At 48.6% G+C, this 21132-nt stretch overlaps 1 protein-coding gene across 9 annotated transcripts in view; it reads left to right on the top strand.

Moving 5' to 3' along the window:
* LOC147612082 (uncharacterized) overlaps positions 1-21132 on the top strand; it is a 141583-nt gene that overhangs the window by 62757 nt on the left and 57694 nt on the right. For 7 of the 9 annotated variants that reach the window (XR_015263647.1, XR_015263648.1, XM_086783951.1 and 4 more), the window contains one exon: positions 4742-4936. The exons of the other annotated variants lie outside the window; for them this stretch is intronic. Coding sequence is in view for 5 of the 7 variants with exons in the window: in XM_086783951.1 (XP_086640077.1) it covers positions 4742-4936 (195 nt within the window). In the remaining 2 variants the exon portion in view is untranslated. The remainder of the gene's footprint in view (positions 1-4741; positions 4937-21132) is intronic. 9 annotated transcript variants of the gene reach the window in all.

The raw sequence follows: 21132 nt of genomic DNA, 5'->3' as shown, positions 1-21132 counted from the left end.
ATGGCAAGACCCTTTACAAATTTGAATGGCAAGACAATCTAGAATTCACCCTCACCATACGCATGCATGTTGTTGCTAAAAAAAACACCTTAGACCCATAGCCCTTGCATAAGCATAGTAGTGTGGCTTCTTTTTGATCTTTGTAATCTTCTTTTTAATGTGGTTTCTATTAGATGATTCACTTGAGCTTGGCATAATGAAAGTTCAAAAGAAGAGTGAGCATGAGCTTCCACTACTAATGAGTAATAAACTTCTAATGATCAATGAGCTTCCAAAACTAATGGGTAACCACAATGTGAGTTGATAGAGCTTTGTAACACCTTCCCAATAGCATGAATGAATACCCAATTGCAGATAAATTCAAGATAAATTCACAGATTAAGCCCAATTAACCTCTGATTAGTGGAGCTCTCTTATTGTTTTCTGTGCAGAAAACAGTGCACTAGTGGAGGATGATTATGACCAAGTTATGCTTCTTTGTTGTTAAAATGCTTCAAGTCAGCTATATAGGAGTGAGTCTAGATGAGGTTGAAAGCATTAATCATAGGATTAGCCAAAAATGAAGTGATTAATTCTGATTTTACCAGAATACCTTTCTGAGAAGTGCCCAGGCCTGAATGTCAAGGTAGATGACCTCCATTGCCAAACTTGAGCATCACCATCGTATTGGGTGTGCCCAAAAACCTTGGCAGCTTTGGGGAATTAGACAAATTTGCTACCGCGAAGGAGAGGTCTCCGTTTTTCTCAGAAAAAAAGGTGATGGTTGCAGATGATAATTCCGACGGTTGCGAGCTCGATGGAGAGGGGTTTTCTGATGAAACTCAAGTGTGGTGGCTTGGCTTCAAGACTCTGAAGCTGGCTCACTCAATGAGGTTGAGTGTGGGTTGATTTCCACCCTCTAGTGAGTAGTGGTCTGTAGGAGAGGCTTAAAATAGCAAAATCTTGATTAATTTTGTGATTAATCAAGAAAATTAGTTGATAAAGATATTGATGGGATAGTAGCATGGCTCTGATACCAAATGAAGTGATTAGGGTGGTTCATAATGATCAAGGAACACCGTAGTGAAGCATAATGAATCACTTAAGCTAGAAGGATTAAAACATTGATTAACATAAGCATAGGTGTGATTAGTATAATCATGCACACTTTGTATTAGATGATTGGCCTCTTAAGTAGGCATCAAAAATACATTGATTCTCTGAGAAAACTCATGGGAATGAATCAAGAGAGAAACTCCCACATCATCTCCTAAACCTCCTCCATAAAGTGTAGATTCTCTTCCTCTCCATAACTCATGGGCTTTGACTTTTAACTCAACTATTGGTGCTTTTACATGGATAAAATCATATTGAACCTTAGTCCCTTGTTCCCTAATGTCATAAAGGATATTTTGGAGTATTAATCGAATAGGCATCACAAAACCAATGGGGCCGACTCACATAAATGTCTTCTTGCAAGTTCCCATTGAGAAAAGCTGTCTTGCTGTCCAACAGATGCACTATCCATCCATGATGGGCAACCACTGCAACAACACATCTAACAGTAGACAACCTGGAAGTAGGTGCAAATGTCTCATCATAATCTATGCCTTTGTGTTGGGCATAGCCTTTGGCAACTAGTCTTGCTTTGTACTTGTCAATGGTACCATCAGACTTTCTCTTGACCTTGTACACCCACTTTGTACCAATTGGTTTCTTGGCTGGTGGCAAGTCCACAAGATCCCATGTGCAATTTTTTTGGATTGCATCAATCTCTTGTTGCATGGCTTCTTGCCAATGTTCATCTTCCTTGGCTTCCTCAAATGAAGTTGGCTCATTTGTGTCACATAGACTACTCATGCAGGCCACATTTGCATTTTCTCTTGCATTTCTAGAACCAGCCTGTGTTCTGCTATGCAGAGGAGCTGAGAGTTTGCTCTCTTGTAAGGTATGGACCAGCCAACAAGGCACTGTTCTAGCCTCCTCCAATGCTGTCCGCACTTCTTGTACTACCTCCTCAATGTCATTGTTTGCAATGGGCTGATTGTGGGGCTGAATCTCAGCACCCATATGCTGTCCATTAGGCATTTCATGTGGCTGGTCTGCTCTTCCTTCTATGCCCAATGGTAGTAGTCTCTCAAACATATTTTGTGGGCCATTCTGAAAGGACTTGCCAAACTTTGCAAGTGGCTGAGCTGAATTTTCAGCAAATACAACATCTCTACTTTCAAAAATCCTTTGACTGCATGGATTGTAGAGATAGTATCCCTTGCTACCATTGCTGTAGCCCACAAATATGCATTTGATTGCTTTGTCATCCAATTTTCCTGTAATCTGTGGAGGCACATGAGCATATGCAAGGCAAACAGAAAGTCCTAAGGTAGTCAACCTTGGGCTTTTTGTCATACCAGGCCTCGTATGGAGTGATAGTCTTCAATGCTTTTGTTGGGCACTTGATCAAGATATGTGTAGCACACATAATTGCCTCCATCCAGAATTTATGAGGCAGATTCTTGGTCTTTACCATGCATCTAGCTATCTCCATCAATGACCTGGTTTTCCTCTCTGCCACACCATTTTGCTGTGGAATGTATGGCATAGTACACTGATGCTTTATGCCCTTTTTTGCAAAATATGCCTTAAATACATTTGACATAAATTCACAATGTTTGCCAGTGCGAAGTCTACTATGAGATCATAGGGAGATTTCATTTTCTATTGAGAGAGGGATTTGGACCGTTATCCTGAATCATGGAGTACCCATATTAGAGGTGCCTTGGACTCTTCCCACTGGAGCTAAGCTGACACAGAGAGTCACTACTCAGAGATTGTCGCCCCCACAACCCTCCTCTCAAGTTACCATCACTAGTTTTTTCTAGCCTAGAGGGGTGGTGGATGGGGAGGCACCAGAGCCTAACATAGTGGATACGGGAGCCTATACCACAGTGCCTCCTTGTAGCAGGCCCATGGGAGTTGCGTCAGATCGGGAACGCTCACTCAGAGAGCTAGACGCCCTCATCTCGTTGGAGCCCGACTACCTCCAGCTCATCAGCCCGGGATTCACGAGATCCTAGCCTGCCCCATCGAGCTGCCTCATCCTCACAGCAGACTATCAACATCTCTAACCTACTTGTATCACCCATGATGGACATCGTGGACAGGCCCTTGCCTGACATACAGGGTTGGTTGACTGTTTTTATTCAGCTCTCCCATATCCCATCACCTATTGTCCCCTAAATCTGGCATAGTAGGATCTAGATTTTTCATCTTGTATAATTTGAGAGTCTTAGCTTTCAGCTTTTAGTTGTAGTTTACTGCTGCTTTTTCTTATTTCATCCATGACGAGATTTCATGGACACTTTGTACACATCATTTTGGTCTCATAGAATCTATGAATATCCATGAGAGAAGCCCGTCTAGGATATCCAACATGAGATAGATAAGTCGAGTCGACAAGGTCGCTAGATCCACCGGGTGTGGGGAAATTGACCCCATGTTGCTCTAAAGGCTCATGAATCCGGAGTTGGTGCATGCGTGGGTGGGGTAGGGGTCCTGGAGGTCGGGGGTGGCTAGGTTCGCTAGAGTGTAGTGGCTCGATCCAGGATTACTCCAAGGCGTGGCCTGGCAGAAGATGGTGCAGCCGAGGCTCTGGGCTTCACTCTGTGGTGGGTCCTTATATCTTGTGGCTGTCCTCGTGTGTGGTTGGAAGCAACGGGTGATGGTCGTCTGGAGGGGGGGTGTGGGCGGTGTCTGGATCAGGACTCTTTGAGGAGTGTCTCTCCGTGTTGAAGGAGCTCAAGGAGAAAGAGTACAAGGCAGCGCTGATCTGGATAGTCTATGATCTTGTCCAGAGGCCCAAAGCCCTCTCTGAAGGAAGAGAGAGAGAGAGAGTTAACATAAAAGACCAAGAGGGTCTATGAGACCAAAGGATATTACATATGATCCATGACTAATCTGGTTGTCCAGACAACATGAAAGAGAAGTATATTAATGTTTACAAAAGACCAAAGGTTCTATATAAGAAAAAAGAGTGTTACATGAATCCATGAAGTAATAGCATCATGGAAAGAAAGATAAACCAACTTGTTACTAGACGAAATAGTCATTTGACTGACATAGTTATGAAAACAGCCCTGGAAAGGCTGAAGCATGTGGTAAGATGGATGAAAGGCAGAACAGTAGAGGAGCATTACAGGGGCAGCATGATGGCTAAGAGCTATATCATGAGGAATGTGGCTGCATATGAACCATAAAGAGGGCCCAAGATAGTGAGCATTGTGATGTCACAGAGGAAACAAGGCTAGGTGAGTCAGGGGGAGTGGATGCGAGATCTCAATGTTATTCATATGCTACATAGTGTATTTATGAACTTTTAAGGTTTTTTAAAGGTTTTGATGTTGAAAAGGGCATAAGCATATGGCACAAATGAATCCCAAGAGATCAAGTATACAATTCAAGCTGCATGGAAAAGGGCATCATAAGGAGCCTTAGCATGCTTGTAGTGCCGTTGTTTTTCAATATTGCAATCAATTGAAAACATCCATTTATTTGTTTTTGTTTTCCTTCTTCTTGAGCAGTGCCGGTATTTCTTTCAGTCTCTTCAACCACTTACATTGTGGAGCTGTATAAGTGCCATTCTTTATACTTCTTATGTACATAAAGATAATGAAACAACAATGAGGGGTAGACACATAACATTACAAACTTAAAGATGTATTTTACATGTGCTGCCTTCCTTGACATACTCCATGGGATGAAGCAGAAAATACTAAACGATGAGGTGGAAAAAGTTCGTGGGTTTGCTTTGGATTCCATGGTTCCATTCAGGGAAAGGCTGAAGATTCTAGGCAGAGTAATGAATCCTGAGGACCTTCACCTAAGTGTGGCTGAAAGAAAGCTTGTTTATACTTACAATGAAAAACCAGTTCTTTCTCGGCCACAGCACAGCTTTTACCAGGTGCAAGCATGTAGAATCCTCAATCTTCCATAACATATATTTGTGTGTGCATGTGTGTGTGTGAGAAAGAAAGAAAGAAAAGATATATTAACGTCAAGGCCAGATTAGCCTATGAGACAAATCTGTATACAACAAGTCCATGGCCTGAGTATCATGGAAAGAAAAACTGAAATGAAAAGCTAATCCTAGTCATATGCAGCTCACTATGATACCATGTGTATTCAGGGCCATGGAAAAACTAAAAAAAGAACGTGAAAACTGAGAGAGAGAGAGAGAGAGAAATGAAATGTTATATTAACGTCTTCAAAAGGCCAAAGTGACCTATGAGAGAGAGAGAGAGAGAGAGAGAGAGAGAGAGAGAGAGGAGAGAGATCTATTAACGTCTACAAAAGACCTGAAGTGCCTATGAGTCCATGAATAGTACCATGATACCATGGATATATAGTGCCATGGAAAAACTAAAAAAGAATGTGAAAACTGAAAACTGAAATAGGACTCTATAAGCCTCCTTATGGCAGATGTGTCTATGGTGGGGGCATGTCATGTCTACAGTGAATCTCATGGATTTGTCTCTGTGTGGTGGAGGATCCTCGGTGCTTTGGGTCGGGGGTGCCTGGCACGTAGGATAGAGTAGGCCTGCCCACTTAGGACTCCTCTAGGACACGAATATGGCCCATGTGTACTGCTGGTATGAGCTGATGTCGATGTGGCAGTGTCGGCAGGGGTGGCTGATGTGGATGCTTGTGCCATGAAGAAATCAGTGATGGATCTTTGGGTAACATCTTGTATGGGCTGGCATTGTCTCTCAGCATGTCCTCTCAATACCCATCCCTATGTCGTCTAAACTCTATCAAGTACATCCCGAGACATCTTTGGTCTTGATACCACATCATGTTGGATATTTTGGAGTCTAGGAAGTGTATAGTGGTGTGTGAACACCCTCTTATTAAGAGAACATAAGATAGGGCCTTGGTGCCTATATTAAGCATTTTACATCGTGGAAGTATTATCATAATACAATCATTGTTGTGCTGTGCAACATCTTTCTCTCTCTTTTGTGTGTGCGTTATCGCATCTGTCTCTCTCTTCCATCCATCCATGTCTACGCACCAAGTTGCTGTGGCTGATCTCTTGTTCATGATGAGCTCTGCGTTTCCCTTCATGACGAGCTCTGCATTTTTTCCTTGCTGATGAGCTATGTGTTTTCTTTGCTGCCCCCGGCTTCACACCTGCGTTTTTTTCCCTCATTCAATGTTGCATTTTCCTCACCCTGCCATCCATTTTGCTGCCCCCCCACATGATTCAGTTTTTTGATGCACACATGATAAAGCTCTGCATTTTTTGGTTGCTACCTTTATTGCTGCTTTTTTCTGATGCACACATGATGAAGCCTTGCATTTTCTGTTGGCTGTCCATACACAGCTAAGCGCTTCTCTTTGCTGCCTTTTCATCATTATGGGTTGTCCTCTGCTGTAACTAGCCATACATGCTGCCTGTGCATCATGGGCTGTCCTCTGCTGTCTCCGGCATGCATTTTTGACATACAAACGCCACCCTAACAGGATCATCTCTTTATCAAAAGCAGCTGAACAGCATGTGTATTTCTTTCTAAATTAGCCATTTTATGACTTGATAGCTTTCTACAGCATGGAGGCACACAAGAGCAACACGTCCATTGAGAAGTTTAGTGGGGCAAATCTCCCAACATGGCAGACTAAGATCCCACTTCTCTTTTTTTTTTTTTTTTTCTCTGGGAAAAGATCCTTCAATTAGTTAAAGAAAAACAGCCACAAAGGGCTAGATACAACCACAAAGGGCTACATACAAAGTCGCCTCATTTAAGGGCGGGAATCAAATGATCATGAGGGGAAGAGATGCTTCTCCTCATTTAAGGGCTAGATACAACCACAAAGGGCTACATACAAAGTCGCCTCATTTAAGGGCGGGAATCAAATGATCATGAGGGGAAGAGATGCTTCTCCTCCGGTTGGCCGCTCAATGAGGAGAAGGCTATTTCATACGGGGAGGGGGGGGGGTGGGGGACAACCAGACACGGGGTCTGTAATGTGAAATGGGGTAACCTCCTCTATCTGTGAGAAAAGGGCCGGGCCTCCAGAGTTGCAAGAAAGCTTCCTGTCGCTTCCGCATGCGGTTTGAACCTCCCTGTAACTTTTCCCACTGACCGCAGAGGGTATAAATGATATCAAGACATATGCTCTTGATAGTCTCCGCTGGCGGAGTGTGGGTACCCTCGATGGCCTCACTGCATCTAGCACGCCAAATGTGCCAGGCTGCTATGCTACTACAAATCTCCCATCTCTGGCATGAGCCTGGCCGCCAGTCGCTTGTAGGTGGGGCCGTGACTGGTACTGCTACAATACGATGGTGAGAGCTCTAAAGGCATAGCCCTCCCCCATCCTCCTAAGCCCTGACCACTCCAGCCCCATCTGGGTTGATGCCCTGTCCATAGCAAAGATGTGGAGAATCCTCTGCCAAATCTGTTGAGCCTTCAGGCAATCTAAAGGCAATGTCTCTGAGTCTCCTGGTGGTGGCCACACTGGGGGTAAGCCACTGGTTGACCACCAATTGCCAGCCAAGTACTGACCGCTAGACTCCTATGTGCCAGCAACCAAAGATGTGGAGAATCCTCTGCCAAATCTGTTGAGCCTTCAGGCAATCTAAAGGCAATGTCTCTGAGTCTCCTGGTGGTGGCCACACTGGGGGTAAGCCACTGGTTGACCACCAATTGCCAGCCAAGTACTGACCGCTAGACTCCTATGTGCCAGCAACCAAAGAAAGAGGGTGATCTTTCTTGGCCGAAAACTGTCCCATAGTCTCTTCCAGAAATTTGAAAGGAAACGCTGTGAGAGGCCGTGAGACTGGCAATGTGCTGCTGCTGCCAGTGTGCCATCTATCACGGGCATCTAGATCCTGTGGCCTAGCTGCGTAGTATATGCAAAGAAGGGGGCGTCGAGAGTCTCCTCCCGACCCGTTGGATCATGCCAAGTCCACTCTCCCGAATCCCATTGAAGGCGTGTGAGAGGTCGGCACTCCCATATCCATAGCCTCCATAATCTCTCCCTGGCCACCTTGGTCGATGTTGGATCAATATGCCATTCCCGTCCCCGAAAACCAATCACCCTCACCCTCTGCAAGGTGCAGCCACTAAAATCCTCCAAGGGAAGCTCAGATCTCTCTAGTTTGCCATGGGATCCAATAGAGAAAGTGAGCAGACCACTTTCCTCATCTGCTCCGTGGATTGCCACTAGGATATTGTGTCTGGTAAACACGTCTAGCCACACTGGGGGAGTCGGGTCTGGGGGATCAACCATTCTTGTGGGATAGCTGAGTCGATGTCGATGCTGAGCCTATCTCTACCCCGGATCCTTGTCAGGCCTCTCTCCTGCACCTCCGGGGGTAACTGCCTAGGGGCGATCTAATCTCCAAGAGACCTGGCTGGTCCTATGCACAAGGCGCCCGAAGAAACGTGCGGTCAGGCCCCTAGCATGTGGCCACTGGGTAAATGGATCAGGGGGTTCCAGACCAAAGGTTGCCGAAGTCTCTTTGATGCAACTGGAGCTATCTGTCTTAGGACCGGCCTAAGGTGCTCCCAAGCACGAAGTAAGCTTGCTGCAAATCTGTCCTCAAAAGCTAGGCTAAAACCACGGGCTTGCATCTCTGTGAAGATCCATTTGGTACTTTGCAGCCAAGGGCCTGCAAGACTCGGAGTGCGGGTTGAATCCAGGCCAACAGGAAATCCTTCGAGAGCTCACCACCGGGAAGGAGGCCTCTAACAATCAACTTGCCAAGCAGGGCGCGGCTCTGAATAGCCGGGTCAATGAGGCCTAGCCCCCCTTTGTGACGAGGCTGAATAATCACTCTCCATGCCACCTTGGCCTTGGCTGGCCTCCCATCACTTCGGGCCAAAAGAAATTCTTGATCAATCATTGTACCTGGTCAATACATGCTCGAGAAAAGGCCCAACACGAAGTGATGTACCACATGGTGGCAAGAAGTACCTGGTTCGCCACCACCACCCTGCCTGCTAGGGAGAGCCTCGCCGAGCTCCAATATAGAAGCTTCTTTTGAATACTCTGAAGAAGTGGGGCGAGCTGCTGCTCGAGGGAGATATCAATGCCAACCTGGCAACCGAGATATCGAACTAAAGTGCCCCTCAGGATCCACTGGAAATCCTCAACTGGTCGCCAAGTTAGGGCAGGTGCTGAGCCTACCCAAAAACCACACAACTTGTGCCAGTTGATCTCTGCTCCCGATGCGGCAGAAAACGTCGATCGCCTCCACAAATCTCTGCATTTTCCACATCTCCTGCAAGGAAGCTGCTGTGTTGTCTGCAAACTTTGAGTCCAGTACCTCCTCCTACGTGCGGAGGGGAAGACTCAATCCCTGAAGCCCGGTCTTTTGGGCAGAGAGAAAACTACTCATGGCCTTAGTGACGAATAGGAAGAGGTAAGGTGCCAAAGGACAACCCTGTCTAACCGAGCGGGAGAGGGGGAATCTGTCGCCATGGGCTCCCTGAATGAGAACTTGGCGCTGTGAGGCTGAGTAAAGTCCTAAGACTCCATGAATCCACTCCATGGAGAATCCCATCCGGCTCATAGTGCCCTATAGAAAGCTCCAATCCACCTTATCATAAGTTTTCTCAAAGTCTAGGAGTAGATCTCATTGAGCCGTCAATGCCTCCGCCAACTCCTCCGCAGTAAATGGTGTCAATAAGAATGACCGAAGAGAAGGGGGAACCACCTCCCTTGTATGTTGCCAGACCCTCTCGCGTGCTTCCACCACCTTTGGAGATGTTGGGGCACTAGTGAGGAGGGATCGAAAAAAGTCCGTGGCAATGTCTCTCACTCGGGGTGGGGGGGTTGGGGGGGGGTTTGAAACAAGAGTTCCACCACCTTTGGAGATGTTGGGGCACTAGTGAGGAGGGATCGAAAAAAGTCCGTGGCGATGTCTCTCACTCGGGGTTGGGGGGGGGGGGGTTGAAACAAGAGTTCCATCCTGGCCACGCAACGTGCGAATACCGTCTCTCCTCCTGTGGGGGCTGGCTATCTCAAAGAAATCCTCTGTGACTCTATTGCCTGCCTGAGTCCAGAAAGAGGCTCTAGCATGATACATGTACTCCACCCTCCTCTCCTCTATGGATTGAATCTCTGTGTGAGCGGCAGCAAGCTGACTCTCGATCCACTGGCTATCCGGGGAACTCTCCTAAAGCCGCTGTAAAGAGGCAAGACTCCTCCTCAAACTTCTCTGCTGCTCCTGGAAACCCTCTAATCGGCTCCGTGCTACCTCCTGCAAGAAACAGTTGATCTCCCCTAAGCCCTCATCCAACGTGCGCGCAACATAGCCTGAAAGAAAATCCAATCCTACCCATATCTGCTCTATCCTGCTACAAATCTCGGGGTCTTGAATGAGGCTGTCCGGAATCCTCGAGCTCACATGCCTGTCATGCCTCCAGGGGTCCTCTAAGGACAAAATAACTGGGGTGTGGTCAAAAAATGAAGTGCCTACCAAAATACCAATCATACCCCCTCGGCTGCAAGCCCACTCATCAACATAAAATCTGTCAAGTCTAGAGAGATTGGGGCGGTGCTCGTATCTAATCTTGAGAAGCAAAGGCTCCCAGGGCTACGCCCAAACTCTGGAAGATGCCAAGGGTCCTGTCCCCTGACTGCAAGAATCATCTCCTCCCAGGCTGAGTACTTTACTCCTGAAACTGTGGCCGTGCCACCTCCAAGTCTGTCCTCTGCTGCCTCTATCATGTTAAAGTCACCGCCGAAGCACCAAAAGTCAGCTTGAGGGAGGGCCTGCCGTACTGAGCTCCAAAAGAGGGCTCTACCTGCAGCAGTGTTCCGAATATAAACATTGAGGAAGCTAACGCTATCCTATCCAATAGTAATGGTAATCCACTGTGCACGCCCCAGGACAATGACTCATGAGCCAGTCACTGTCGGCAGCAGCTGCTCACTGACAGATATACACACCCCTCCTTGTGTCCCTGAGGGGCCGAAGGATGGGGACCAGAAAGTGTGACTCTTGCCTGGAAGAATCTTTCCGCATCTGGGAGATGATGCTCCTGGAGCAAAAGAATGTCTATGGGTTCCCCCCACTATGGCCCTCTGAAGCTCGCCATGTAGGACGCCTCGTCTATGAAAGCATTGAGGTCCCCCTAAGACCTGAATGTTCCATGAAACAATCTGCATATCAATCTCGGCGTGATGCAGCACTAGCAGAATTGCCCTCCACTCGAAGAGTCTTGGGCGAGGGTTTAGACTGGGAATAATCACAATCCGTGCAGGGACGAAGGCGTGGCAGGTGGGCACTAATCCTATCCTCCATGTGACGCCACTCTGTACGAGCATGCGCATATGCATGCTCCAAACTCCATCGATCACAGTAGAGGTATCTGTAAGAGGGGGGAAGAGGTACCACAACATAAGTAGGCATGAACACAAAAAGTAGCTTCTCCAGACTGGAGACTACCATCCCTGGGCCATAGTTGTTTCTCGTACCTGTATGAACCCATTCGTACCGTACAGTTCGTATGTTACGATTTTTATTTATTTATTTATTGCCCCGCCCCGCCCCGCCCCGCCCCGCCCCCCCCCCCCCCCCCCCCCTCCGTTCTCTCACCTTGAAAATCTTGCTTAACGAAGATCCCAAATGCCCGCAATACTTTGCAACTTTTGTGTCCACTCTGTATTCCATATGGGGTTGGTGAGAGACCTAAAAAATCTGGCAAGGCTGGTAGCGTACACTTGATTGGTAGGATGAGAGAATGTTGCTACATCACCTAGAGATCCCTGGTATAGGTAGGCTAGACAGTCAGATCCTCAAGTTATGTACGAGGGAGAAGATTTGGACAAGGCCATTTTGATCTAGAGAGGAGTCCCTAAACCTATCACCCTAGATGCACTGCTCGTATTTGTGCAAGGACGGTCCCTTAGTCATAAACGCTACATTGGGAGACGTTTGGTATTGCATTACCCATGCAGGTTCTTTTTTGGAGACAATTGGGAGATCCAACTTGGAGAGACACATCTCCATGTTTTGGTTCCTCAAGCACTGTAGACTCCTCCCCCCCCAACCTTCCCTCACATTCAAGCTTGAAGCTCCATAGTTTGTAAGTGTTTAAAAAAAACCGTGTTTTATCGTACGGTATTTGAAAATTTCATATCGTACCGAAAATTCCCATACGGTATCGTATTTTCGTACCGTGACAACTATGCATCTCCCTGTCGTGGCATCGATGGGCTGAACCTCCAAGCTCCATCCTAGCCAGAGGCCAAAATGGGTGAGAATGTTGGTGATGCGGAGATCGTGGAGATGGTGGGAGAGCTCAACTGCCTGACCCTGGATGGCAGCTGCCACCAACTTAGGATCCCACTTTGGCCTTGGGGCTGCACTGAAGGGGAAAGAGAAGATCAATCCGTCATTATCTGGCGTAGAGGGCTTGGAGTGGTGAAAAACCACACAAACCCAAACAGTGGCTACTATCTCCTCAAGCATGTCGGTCCCTTCCGTCGGCCAACACCGGAAGAAACTGTAGTCCACAGATTGTCCAAGTATCCTGCCACCCCCCCCCCCCCCCCCCCCCCCGGAATCAAGCGGAAGAGCCCTCACTAGGGAGGCAGCAATGGTCATCTCTACCGGCTCAAAAAATTGGTGAATCAAGCGACGGATTGATCCCGCCGACTGCCTCTGCTCCGTGTCAAGGGCTGTTGGGGGGCAACGAGAGTGCTCTGGAGAGGCAAGGGGGGGGGGTCGGATGAAGAGGAAGGGGCAGATGGAGCAGCTATGGGTAGAGTCGGTGGTGAGAGTGGGGGAGGGAGGGAGGTGGCGAGGAGGAGCGGAGAGGTTGGAGAGGGACGCTACTGAGAGGCATCCATTGGAGAGGAAGGCTGCTAGGAAAGGCTCGTCGGAGAGAGAGAGGGGTCTCTGGCTCCCCTGGGCACTGAGGTCCGGAAGAGGAGTCGTGACGATGAATTGGCCGCCAAATTGGGGGGGGGGGGCCAATGGGGCCCTCTCCGTCGACTGGAGGGGGCCCACCTTCTGTGGGCGGGTGCTATGATAAGTGCTCGTAACGGTTCTCTGACAGAACCGAATTCTCTTGCAAGCTGGTGCGCGGCGGCAGCGGCGCTTAGCTCTGGTGCTCGGCTGGCGGCCCGGGTGGGGCCAATCGTCCGCCACTCTCCAGCTGCTGGGTCATCCATGGTCGGGACCTGGTGCTCCATTGCATGGGAACCTGCTCCTCCCTTGGCCCCCTCGTGCAGATCTGAGCGGGAAGTAGCCAGGGCCCCCCCGAAGGGAGGGGGGGGTACCACTGTGAGCAGTCTCCTAGATTGACGCCGAGGGCAAGCTCTCCAGCTGTTGGGTCATCCATGGTTGGGACCTGGTGCTCCGCTGCATGGGAACCTGCTCCTCCCTCGCCCCCCTCGTGCAGATCTGAGCGGGAAGCAGCTAGGGGGGTCCCCGAGGGGGGGGGGGGGTACCACTGTGAGCAGTCTCCTAGACTGACGCCGAGGGCAAGTTTTGGCCAGATGTCCCATTTGTCTGCAAATGAAGCATTGGCTTGGAAGGCCGGAGTACTCTAGTTGCTGCATAATGGGGTCACCCCGAAGGCTGGGAATAGATATCATGTGAGGCACAGTATTCGTGCGAGGGCCGAGGCATTGGTGGGTGGGGGGATTCCATCACTCTCCCGATGGCACCACCTATCACCGGAAGAAGAGGAATGTATTCCTTCCTGAGGCTTGGAAAGCAGACTGTCACGGGAAAGCTTTAAACTCTAGTGAGGGGGTCGGATGTTGGGTCGAAGCCGTGTTGCCACCATGCAAAGAAGGCTTGGGCCGTACGCAATGCAGACGCCGTTGGTGAATCGAACTCAGGCACGCACCTAGGACGCTAGCCTGAAGATCTCTAAGTTGGCCACGCGCGAGGCGGCTACCGACAATCTTGCAAACCAGGGTGGAGGCCTCTAGTGCTGCAACAGTCGTGGCGAGGATCTGAAGGTCCACATCGGAAAAGGATAAGCAAGTAATGGCGGCCTCGGTCGGGGAGGATGGAGCGGCTGCCATGGAGTCCTCCCGAGGGAAAGACCAGAAAAAGCCGACACTCGCTGGAGAAAAAAACCCCGAAGACCTGTAGGGAACGGGAGAGGGAGAGGGAACGGGAAAAACGGAAGGAAGAAAAGGAAGCAAGAAAAAAGGGCGGAGGCTAGGAGGAAGGGGAGGGGCAGGCTCAAGGGGGGTAGAACCCCTGGCAAAGAGGGGGAGGGGGAGGCGAAAAACCGGCCCGGGGGGGGCGGGGGGGGGGGGGAGGCATTGAGATGTGAAGGAGAGGAGGGACGGGGGGGGCGTAGGAATGCAGGGACGGGGGGGAGCTTAGAGCTTCATGCCACGATATGCATCTTATCTTTACAACTAAGTGTTTCACATGTCAAGAAATAGATCCGACTTCTCTTAATGCGAGGAAGGGTATGGAACATCGTAAAAGGAACACAGAAGAAACCTAAAGGGGATGCCCAGAAAACCCTAATATGGGAGAACAAGAATGACAAAGCAATGACATTGATTGGCTTGGGGCTTGCTCTGACGACCTGAAACACCATGTGGACTTCGACAAAATAGCACAAGAAAGAAAGAAAGAAAGTTATATGAAACGTCTTCAAAGGACCATAACGTCTAAGAGACATAAGGGATTACAAAGACTATGTGTTGGTGAAACAGTCGAAAGACACAAAATAATGCTGGCTAGCTAAAGCCCCAAGGCTTTAGGCCTTGGGGCATGTGTACATCATGTAGCTGGTGTGTCTGTTCCATCCACATCTACATCTATGAGGTGAGGCACATCCACTGCTTAGGGGGGGAGGGGGGGGGGGTCCAATACCGCTCAAGTACGTCCCAGATCTGGAGCTGCTGTGTCGAGGGTTTGCACCTGGGTGTGCGTGGCCATCTGTTGTCGAGGCTGATCCGGCACATGACATAGCTGCCTTGCATATGCCTCCCGTACGATAGGGTCTGTGATGGGGATGGCGCAGCAATACACATGCTTCTGTTGTGATATTGCTTCCTCTATGAGTGTCCATAGAGTGAATATGCAGTCCAATGTGGATAAATTCTCTTGAAAACTACCTGATCAACTGAATTGTAACCCAGATACTTTGCCATAGAGCTGATTATGTCCTCAAGAATTGCTCCATAGATGTTGGCCGTACTATGAACGATCATAATAGTCCTGTAGTTATTGGGATCCGAGGGGTTGCCCATGTTATGAATATGGTGTTGGTGATCTAGGGAGGGGGGAAGCCTTCACATATTGCTTTGTTAAATAAGCTTGCAAGAATGGGGGCTAAAACATGGTGTTCATGTGCAAAGTGCTCCACTTGTAAATCCTCGTGATCTCTTGCCCTCCCATCACGCAACTTCTATAGAGCCTTGGTGACATTCGTAGTGTTCAAAAGACGGGATAACGTGGGCTTCATCAACTTGTGCTTTGGTGCCATCTGTGGTCTAGGCTAATCTGGCACATCATATAGCTGCCTCCCATATGCTTCCCATATGACAGGGTCTGTGATGGGGATGGGGGCTCTGAATTGTCTTCCCTCAGGAAGAGTTGATACAATCTTGTTCCCGTTTGGCAAGGAAAGCCGTCTTCTTGGGCCGGGCTGGTTGGGGAAAGCTACATTCCATCTCGTGTATTGTGATCTGTATGAGTTCCGTCTCACATGAGAGACGCAATCTGGTGCTCTGACACTCATCATCATACCACCCATTCTAAGGTTGGGAACCCACTGGTTGGCTGGCCGATGTGGTATTAGAGCAAGGGTGAACCCTATATCACCACCACGAAGATGTATTTTTCTTTCTGCTGCCCGCCATTCAACCTAGTGTATTTCTGATGCTAATATGAGCTCTCCGTTGCATTAATCTTTGCATGACCTGCCATCCATTCAGCCTTGCGTTTTTTTCTATGGTGCCCGAGAAACTGAAGAAACACTTGAGTCAGAGAAAGCCTTCCTCTTCAAGATGAAAGGCAAACAGGAAAGAAGGACAATCAAGTGCACCTATTGCAAAAAGCTTGGACATACAAAAGACGTGTGCTTTAAGAAGATGGCCAAAGAGCAATCAAAGGATCATGCAAACTTGGTGCGAGAGCATGCAGATGAAGCTGAAGCTGAAGCATCTACAATAGCCGAAGACAAAACCCATCACTGTCATGGCAAATCTTTCTCTGAATGAGGAAGATTATGATTGGGCTTTCTAGCCCTTTTTGTACGAGTCAAGGGTTCTCTGCCCCGGAAGTCTCCCAACATAGGATGAGAGAATCTCCTCAGGATTCCCTCTGTATGTGAAGCTCAATCTGGATGTGAAGGGGCGGGAAGTATTGAAGACCATTACGTTGGTTTTACCAAGGTTAACAGAGAGGTCCTGCTGAGTGCAGAAGTCCTGTAAGGCATCCAACTGTCTCTGAAGCCCCTTGGCTGAATCTGAGAGGAGGACGATGTCATCTACATAAAGTAGTATGGGGATCAATATGCCTCCTAGTGTGGGACCAGCCCCGCCTAATCCGCTAGTGAAGCTCGAGATCTCATCAATGTAGAGGCCAAAAAGAGTGGTTAGGTAGGCTCTCCTCTTACTCCGTGTGAGACGACGGAAGATCACTCGTGCCTGTTGGTGAGTGGTGGATCCTAGCACCACCTCCCGCTGTAGACGGGCTCGGGTATCACGACATTCCTCGTTGTACCAGCTATTCTGTGGGGCAGTACCTCCTGGTGATGTATGTGTGGCTTTGGACTGTGGGAAGGTGGCTGCAATGGATGTATGGAGGGTCACTGAGGGTGGCTGCGAGTTGTGTGGTAAGCTCATCAAGTGGGATGTGGGGGTCGAGGTCGGAGAGGATGCGGTAGACATGATCAGAATAGATGGAAGAGGTCTCTTTGGTGAAGTGGTATCTCGGGCGGTGATGGGGCAAAGCAAGTGGTTGGGTGGTGTATCGGCATGTGAAGGAGAAGGCTAGGTATGCATGGTCAGGTGCAACACCGATGGGGCGAGGCGAGATGGTAAACTCTAGAATGAGTGGGATCAAAGAGAGGGATCCCATTAGATAGTCCAGTGTAGTGGCTCCATGTTCGAAGGGGTAGGAGGTGAAGGAGTTGGATCCAGGCCATCTTGCTAGGCCATTATAAATGGCTATCCTATGAGCCCTGCTGAGGGCTAAGAGATACTCTCCATAGTCTGTGCGGGCTGCTGTATCCTGTGATGTCCGCTCCAGATCCGTAACCGTTGTGTCAATCTCCTGGTACATGGGATCATCTGTCTCAAAGAAGGGTACCTGTGCAGAGGGGGTGCGGGCATTGAAGTCTCCAGTCAAGTCAGGAGGATGTCCTGCAGACTGGAAAACTTCATAATGTCATCATAAAGGGGCAAGTACAGGGACTCTCCATGGGTGGTATATTTAGAAGTGGAGGGTGGAAAGTAGCACACTGCAAGGTAGATGTCCTGGGCCATCTCTTTCGGGATCCTCACCCACAAAAGCAATGCAGCCTCATCCCGCCCGACCACTTGTATCACATACTGAAGCTCCTTCCTATATAGTAAAGCCACCCCTCCCGACCCCCGGGTACCCCCTACTATGTGTGGGTGTCGGCGGTGAACAGACTCCCATCTATATCCTCTCACCTCTGGAAGCCGATTCCCCTGGTACTGATGTGTCTCTGTGTATAAGACCAAGTCTCTCTCCTCGAACCGACCTGCATCTGTTCGCAAGGCGCAATTGCAGTTCCAAACTGCAATCTCTAGCTTTGTCTCATAGGTCTCGCACCATCATTGGGCACGTCACTCGGTGATGATCACCCTCTCATCTCTGTACACTATCCATTTCCTTGCCTTCCGTGCATCCAAGATGTGTGGCATGCACTCCCTCCTGTGTGCCACCTGTGCTAGTGTGAGATCATCTTCGAGGTAAGTCTTTTCTCCTTTTAGTGCCCGCCTTTTGGTAAGGAATGGTTGCCTCGCCTCCAACCCCGCAAACTTGAGGATGAGTGCGCGTTCCTTGGTGGTGTCTTTGCCTACCCTCCATGCCTCGATGAAGGGGGTATCAACGATTTCCATCTTTTTGCATAGTGCTATGGCGTCCTCTTTCGGCGAGGCTCCTTCCTTCCATCCCACGACTCTCACCTTCAATGCCCTAATCTTCCTTCTCTTTTGTTCTGAGAGAGAGAGAGAGAGAGAGAGAGAGAGAGAGAGAGAAATGAAATGATATATTAACGTCTTCAGAAGGCCAAAATGACCTATGAGACCAAAAAGGTTACAACAATTGGTGGATCTGATACAATGTCTGTGTAAGAAAAGCTAAAAATAACTAAACAACTAACTGAAACTGAAACAACTATGAGGAAAAGTACGGTACTAGGAGCTCCTAATGGATAACATCTGGGAGGAAAACTCCAGCAACAAAGGTAAGCATCATACACATCACTATCCAAAGATGTCTCTCATCGGTCGATGGCGGATATCCTCAATGTCCTCCATGGTGAGTACTCTGACTGGACGTCTCCCATGCCGTGCTAGTATGGTCCTGATCCTCTGTTGTAGTCTCCGCCGGTGTCGAGATGGGCCTCTCATCTTGGGGCGCCTGGACCGCCCCAGCTCTATAGCCCGATCAATCAGTTTACCTCTAGTGCGGCTATACTCTGGGGCTAGCTGCAATGCCTGCTGGCCTGACTGCTCAATCTCCGGTCGAAAGAAGTCTGTAATCTGCCTCTGTAGGTGTCTCTCCCTCTCTGATCCCCTCCCTCTCAAGAGACCCTCTCTATGTCTACGAAGCTCTAGCAAGTATAATCCGAGGCATCTCTGGTCCTGGTATCTCATGACTTTAGAAAGTGGTCCGAAACCCTCTCTAAACAGGCAGTGAAAACGGCCTCGTATCTCATAATATACTGGACAGTGACATGTAATGTAACTATGTCTCTGGCTCCATCTGGCACAACTGACAAATCCTGGCCTCAGCTGGTACTCTGAATCTGCTAGTCTCAATCTCTAGCTGGTGAGAGAGAGAGAGAGAGAGAGAGAGAGAGAGAGAGAGAGAGAGAGAGAGAGAATCACTCGTCAGCTTCTACCTTTTGATTGTCTTCTCTGCACATCCCTTTCTGACTCTGTGTGTGTGAGAGAGAGAGAGAGAGAGAGAGAGAGAGAGAGAGAGAGAGAGAGAGGGTTTGTGTGGAAATTCTCTATCTAGCGTGGAGGCCGAATTCTTTCTGCTCTCCGCGGAACTTTGCGAGCTCATCTCGGCGCCAAATTTCTTGTACAGCCGTTTCTCAGCTTGAAGGCGATCCCTACTGCAGCGGATTCTCGTGCTTTTCTAACCATAAGCTCTCTAATTGACACGCTTTGGGAGGGTTTCTGGCTCTAGGGTTTCAAGCAGCAGTGGAAGAAGATTAAAGATAAAGATAAGAAAACAAAAAAAATTCAGGTTTGCAGGTTTTCTCAAGGGTGCAGCAAGGGTTCAAGCAACTATTCAAGGGTTTGCAGGTGCTGAATTAGGGTTTGAGAGAATGGTTTTCTTTGCTTTTGTACATGGATTTGGATGACCTGGCTGCTGCTGTTGGTGGCATGGCTGCCAATAGCCTTAACATGGATCTTATTGAGGAGATGATCGAGAAGGATGTGGGTTATGCTTCAGATGCCTTGGAGCAACAAAAACGTCAAAGGCTTGATGTTGATGCAAGCTACACTCCGGTGAATGTTGGAGAGAATGCAAAGGAAAGTTCTCAGGTACCTTCTCCGGAGTTTGCACGTTTGTTGCAGATCATTGGTGAGCTTCTGCAAGAATATGTGAAGGCAAATAGCGTGCAAATGGCTGCAGTAGATAATGGTGGTGTGGCTGATGTATGCATGGAGACTCCTTTGTTGCTACAACAGCTAGCAGATTTTCATGATCGTGCTGCTATCTTCTTCTTTACTGGACGTATTCCGTTGTTGCCTCTTCTTAGAGCATGGTTGGGCCGCTTGGTGTTGCCTGAGGCACTTGAGGAGATTTATGATGGTCCGAGAGGCTTTTATGAAATACTTTTTCTCACTTCGGAAGCCCGTAGGGCAGTCTTGGAGCAGGTGCCACTCTTTTTGGATGGGCAGTTGGTTCATGTGGTTCCGTGGAAGCCTATGGCAGAGTACCAAGATATGTTGCGCCAGGCTTGCCGAGTTTGGGTTGAAGTGAAACAATTCCCACCAATGTTTTGGCGTGTTTTACGAGGTCTCATGCGAGGTATCGGTGATGTCTTGGTGGTGCCTCGAATGACATCTTGGTGGTGTTCAGAATGAGGTTGAGCAGCCATGGGTGGAAGTACGTGGTAAAAAGACACGATTTGTTGCCTCGTGGGGGGATTTCTCAGATGCTGTTTGGCGGGGGCCTTTGCGTACTCATCAAGGGCCCTCACATACATATGCTCGTCGCCCTTTGGGTTCAGGTGCCCAACAACAGACCAGGATTGAGAGGCCGGGAGGCCAACTTTCTCAGGGTACAGGGGCTCTTGGGGTGGATAGAGTAGAACGCTATCCTATTAGAAGTCGCCTGACAAAAGAAGCACAACAACAATTCCCTGTTGTGTTTGGTTCGAAGGGTGAGGTCATCTCGCCATGGGATGGTCATTACCCTTCGGCACGTGCTCGGGAACTCCAAGGGCAATCTGAGATCACAAATACCATGTCTAAAAATGCAATGCTTCAAAAGGTTTGTGATTTGGCAAATTGTCCTAGGCCTAGTACACGGCCTTGTTGATTCCTTTTTTGGGAAGGCTTATGAAAATTGTACAATGGAATGTAAAGGGTATTTCTTCGCGCCAAAAGCAGTTTAGGCTTTGGCGTACAACTTTTTGTCATGGTTGGGATGTTTTGTGTGCAGTTGAACTTAAGCAGCATAAGTTGGCTGGCAAAACCTATGTATATAAGGGGTTTCATGTTTTCTACAGCGGACATTCTACCTCGCAGTCAGGTGTTATGTTTGCTGTTCGTTCGCAGTTTCAGCCTTCTCTTGTGATTCAAGATGTTCATGGAAGATTTCTAGTGATACAGATTGTTTGGGATGATACGCCTTTATGGTTGTTAGGGGTGTATGCTCCAAATAATGCTCGTGCACGCCGTTTGCTGTGGAATGACTTGTGTGCTCTTTCAATCTCTCATCCT

Source organism: Cibotium barometz, chromosome 46 (genome assembly GCF_041138505.1).
Source record: "Cibotium barometz isolate CiBa-2024 chromosome 46, ASM4113850v1, whole genome shotgun sequence".
NCBI classification, from domain to species: domain Eukaryota; kingdom Viridiplantae; phylum Streptophyta; class Polypodiopsida; order Cyatheales; family Cibotiaceae; genus Cibotium; species Cibotium barometz.
This window is presented reverse-complemented; position numbering and strand designations above follow the sequence as displayed.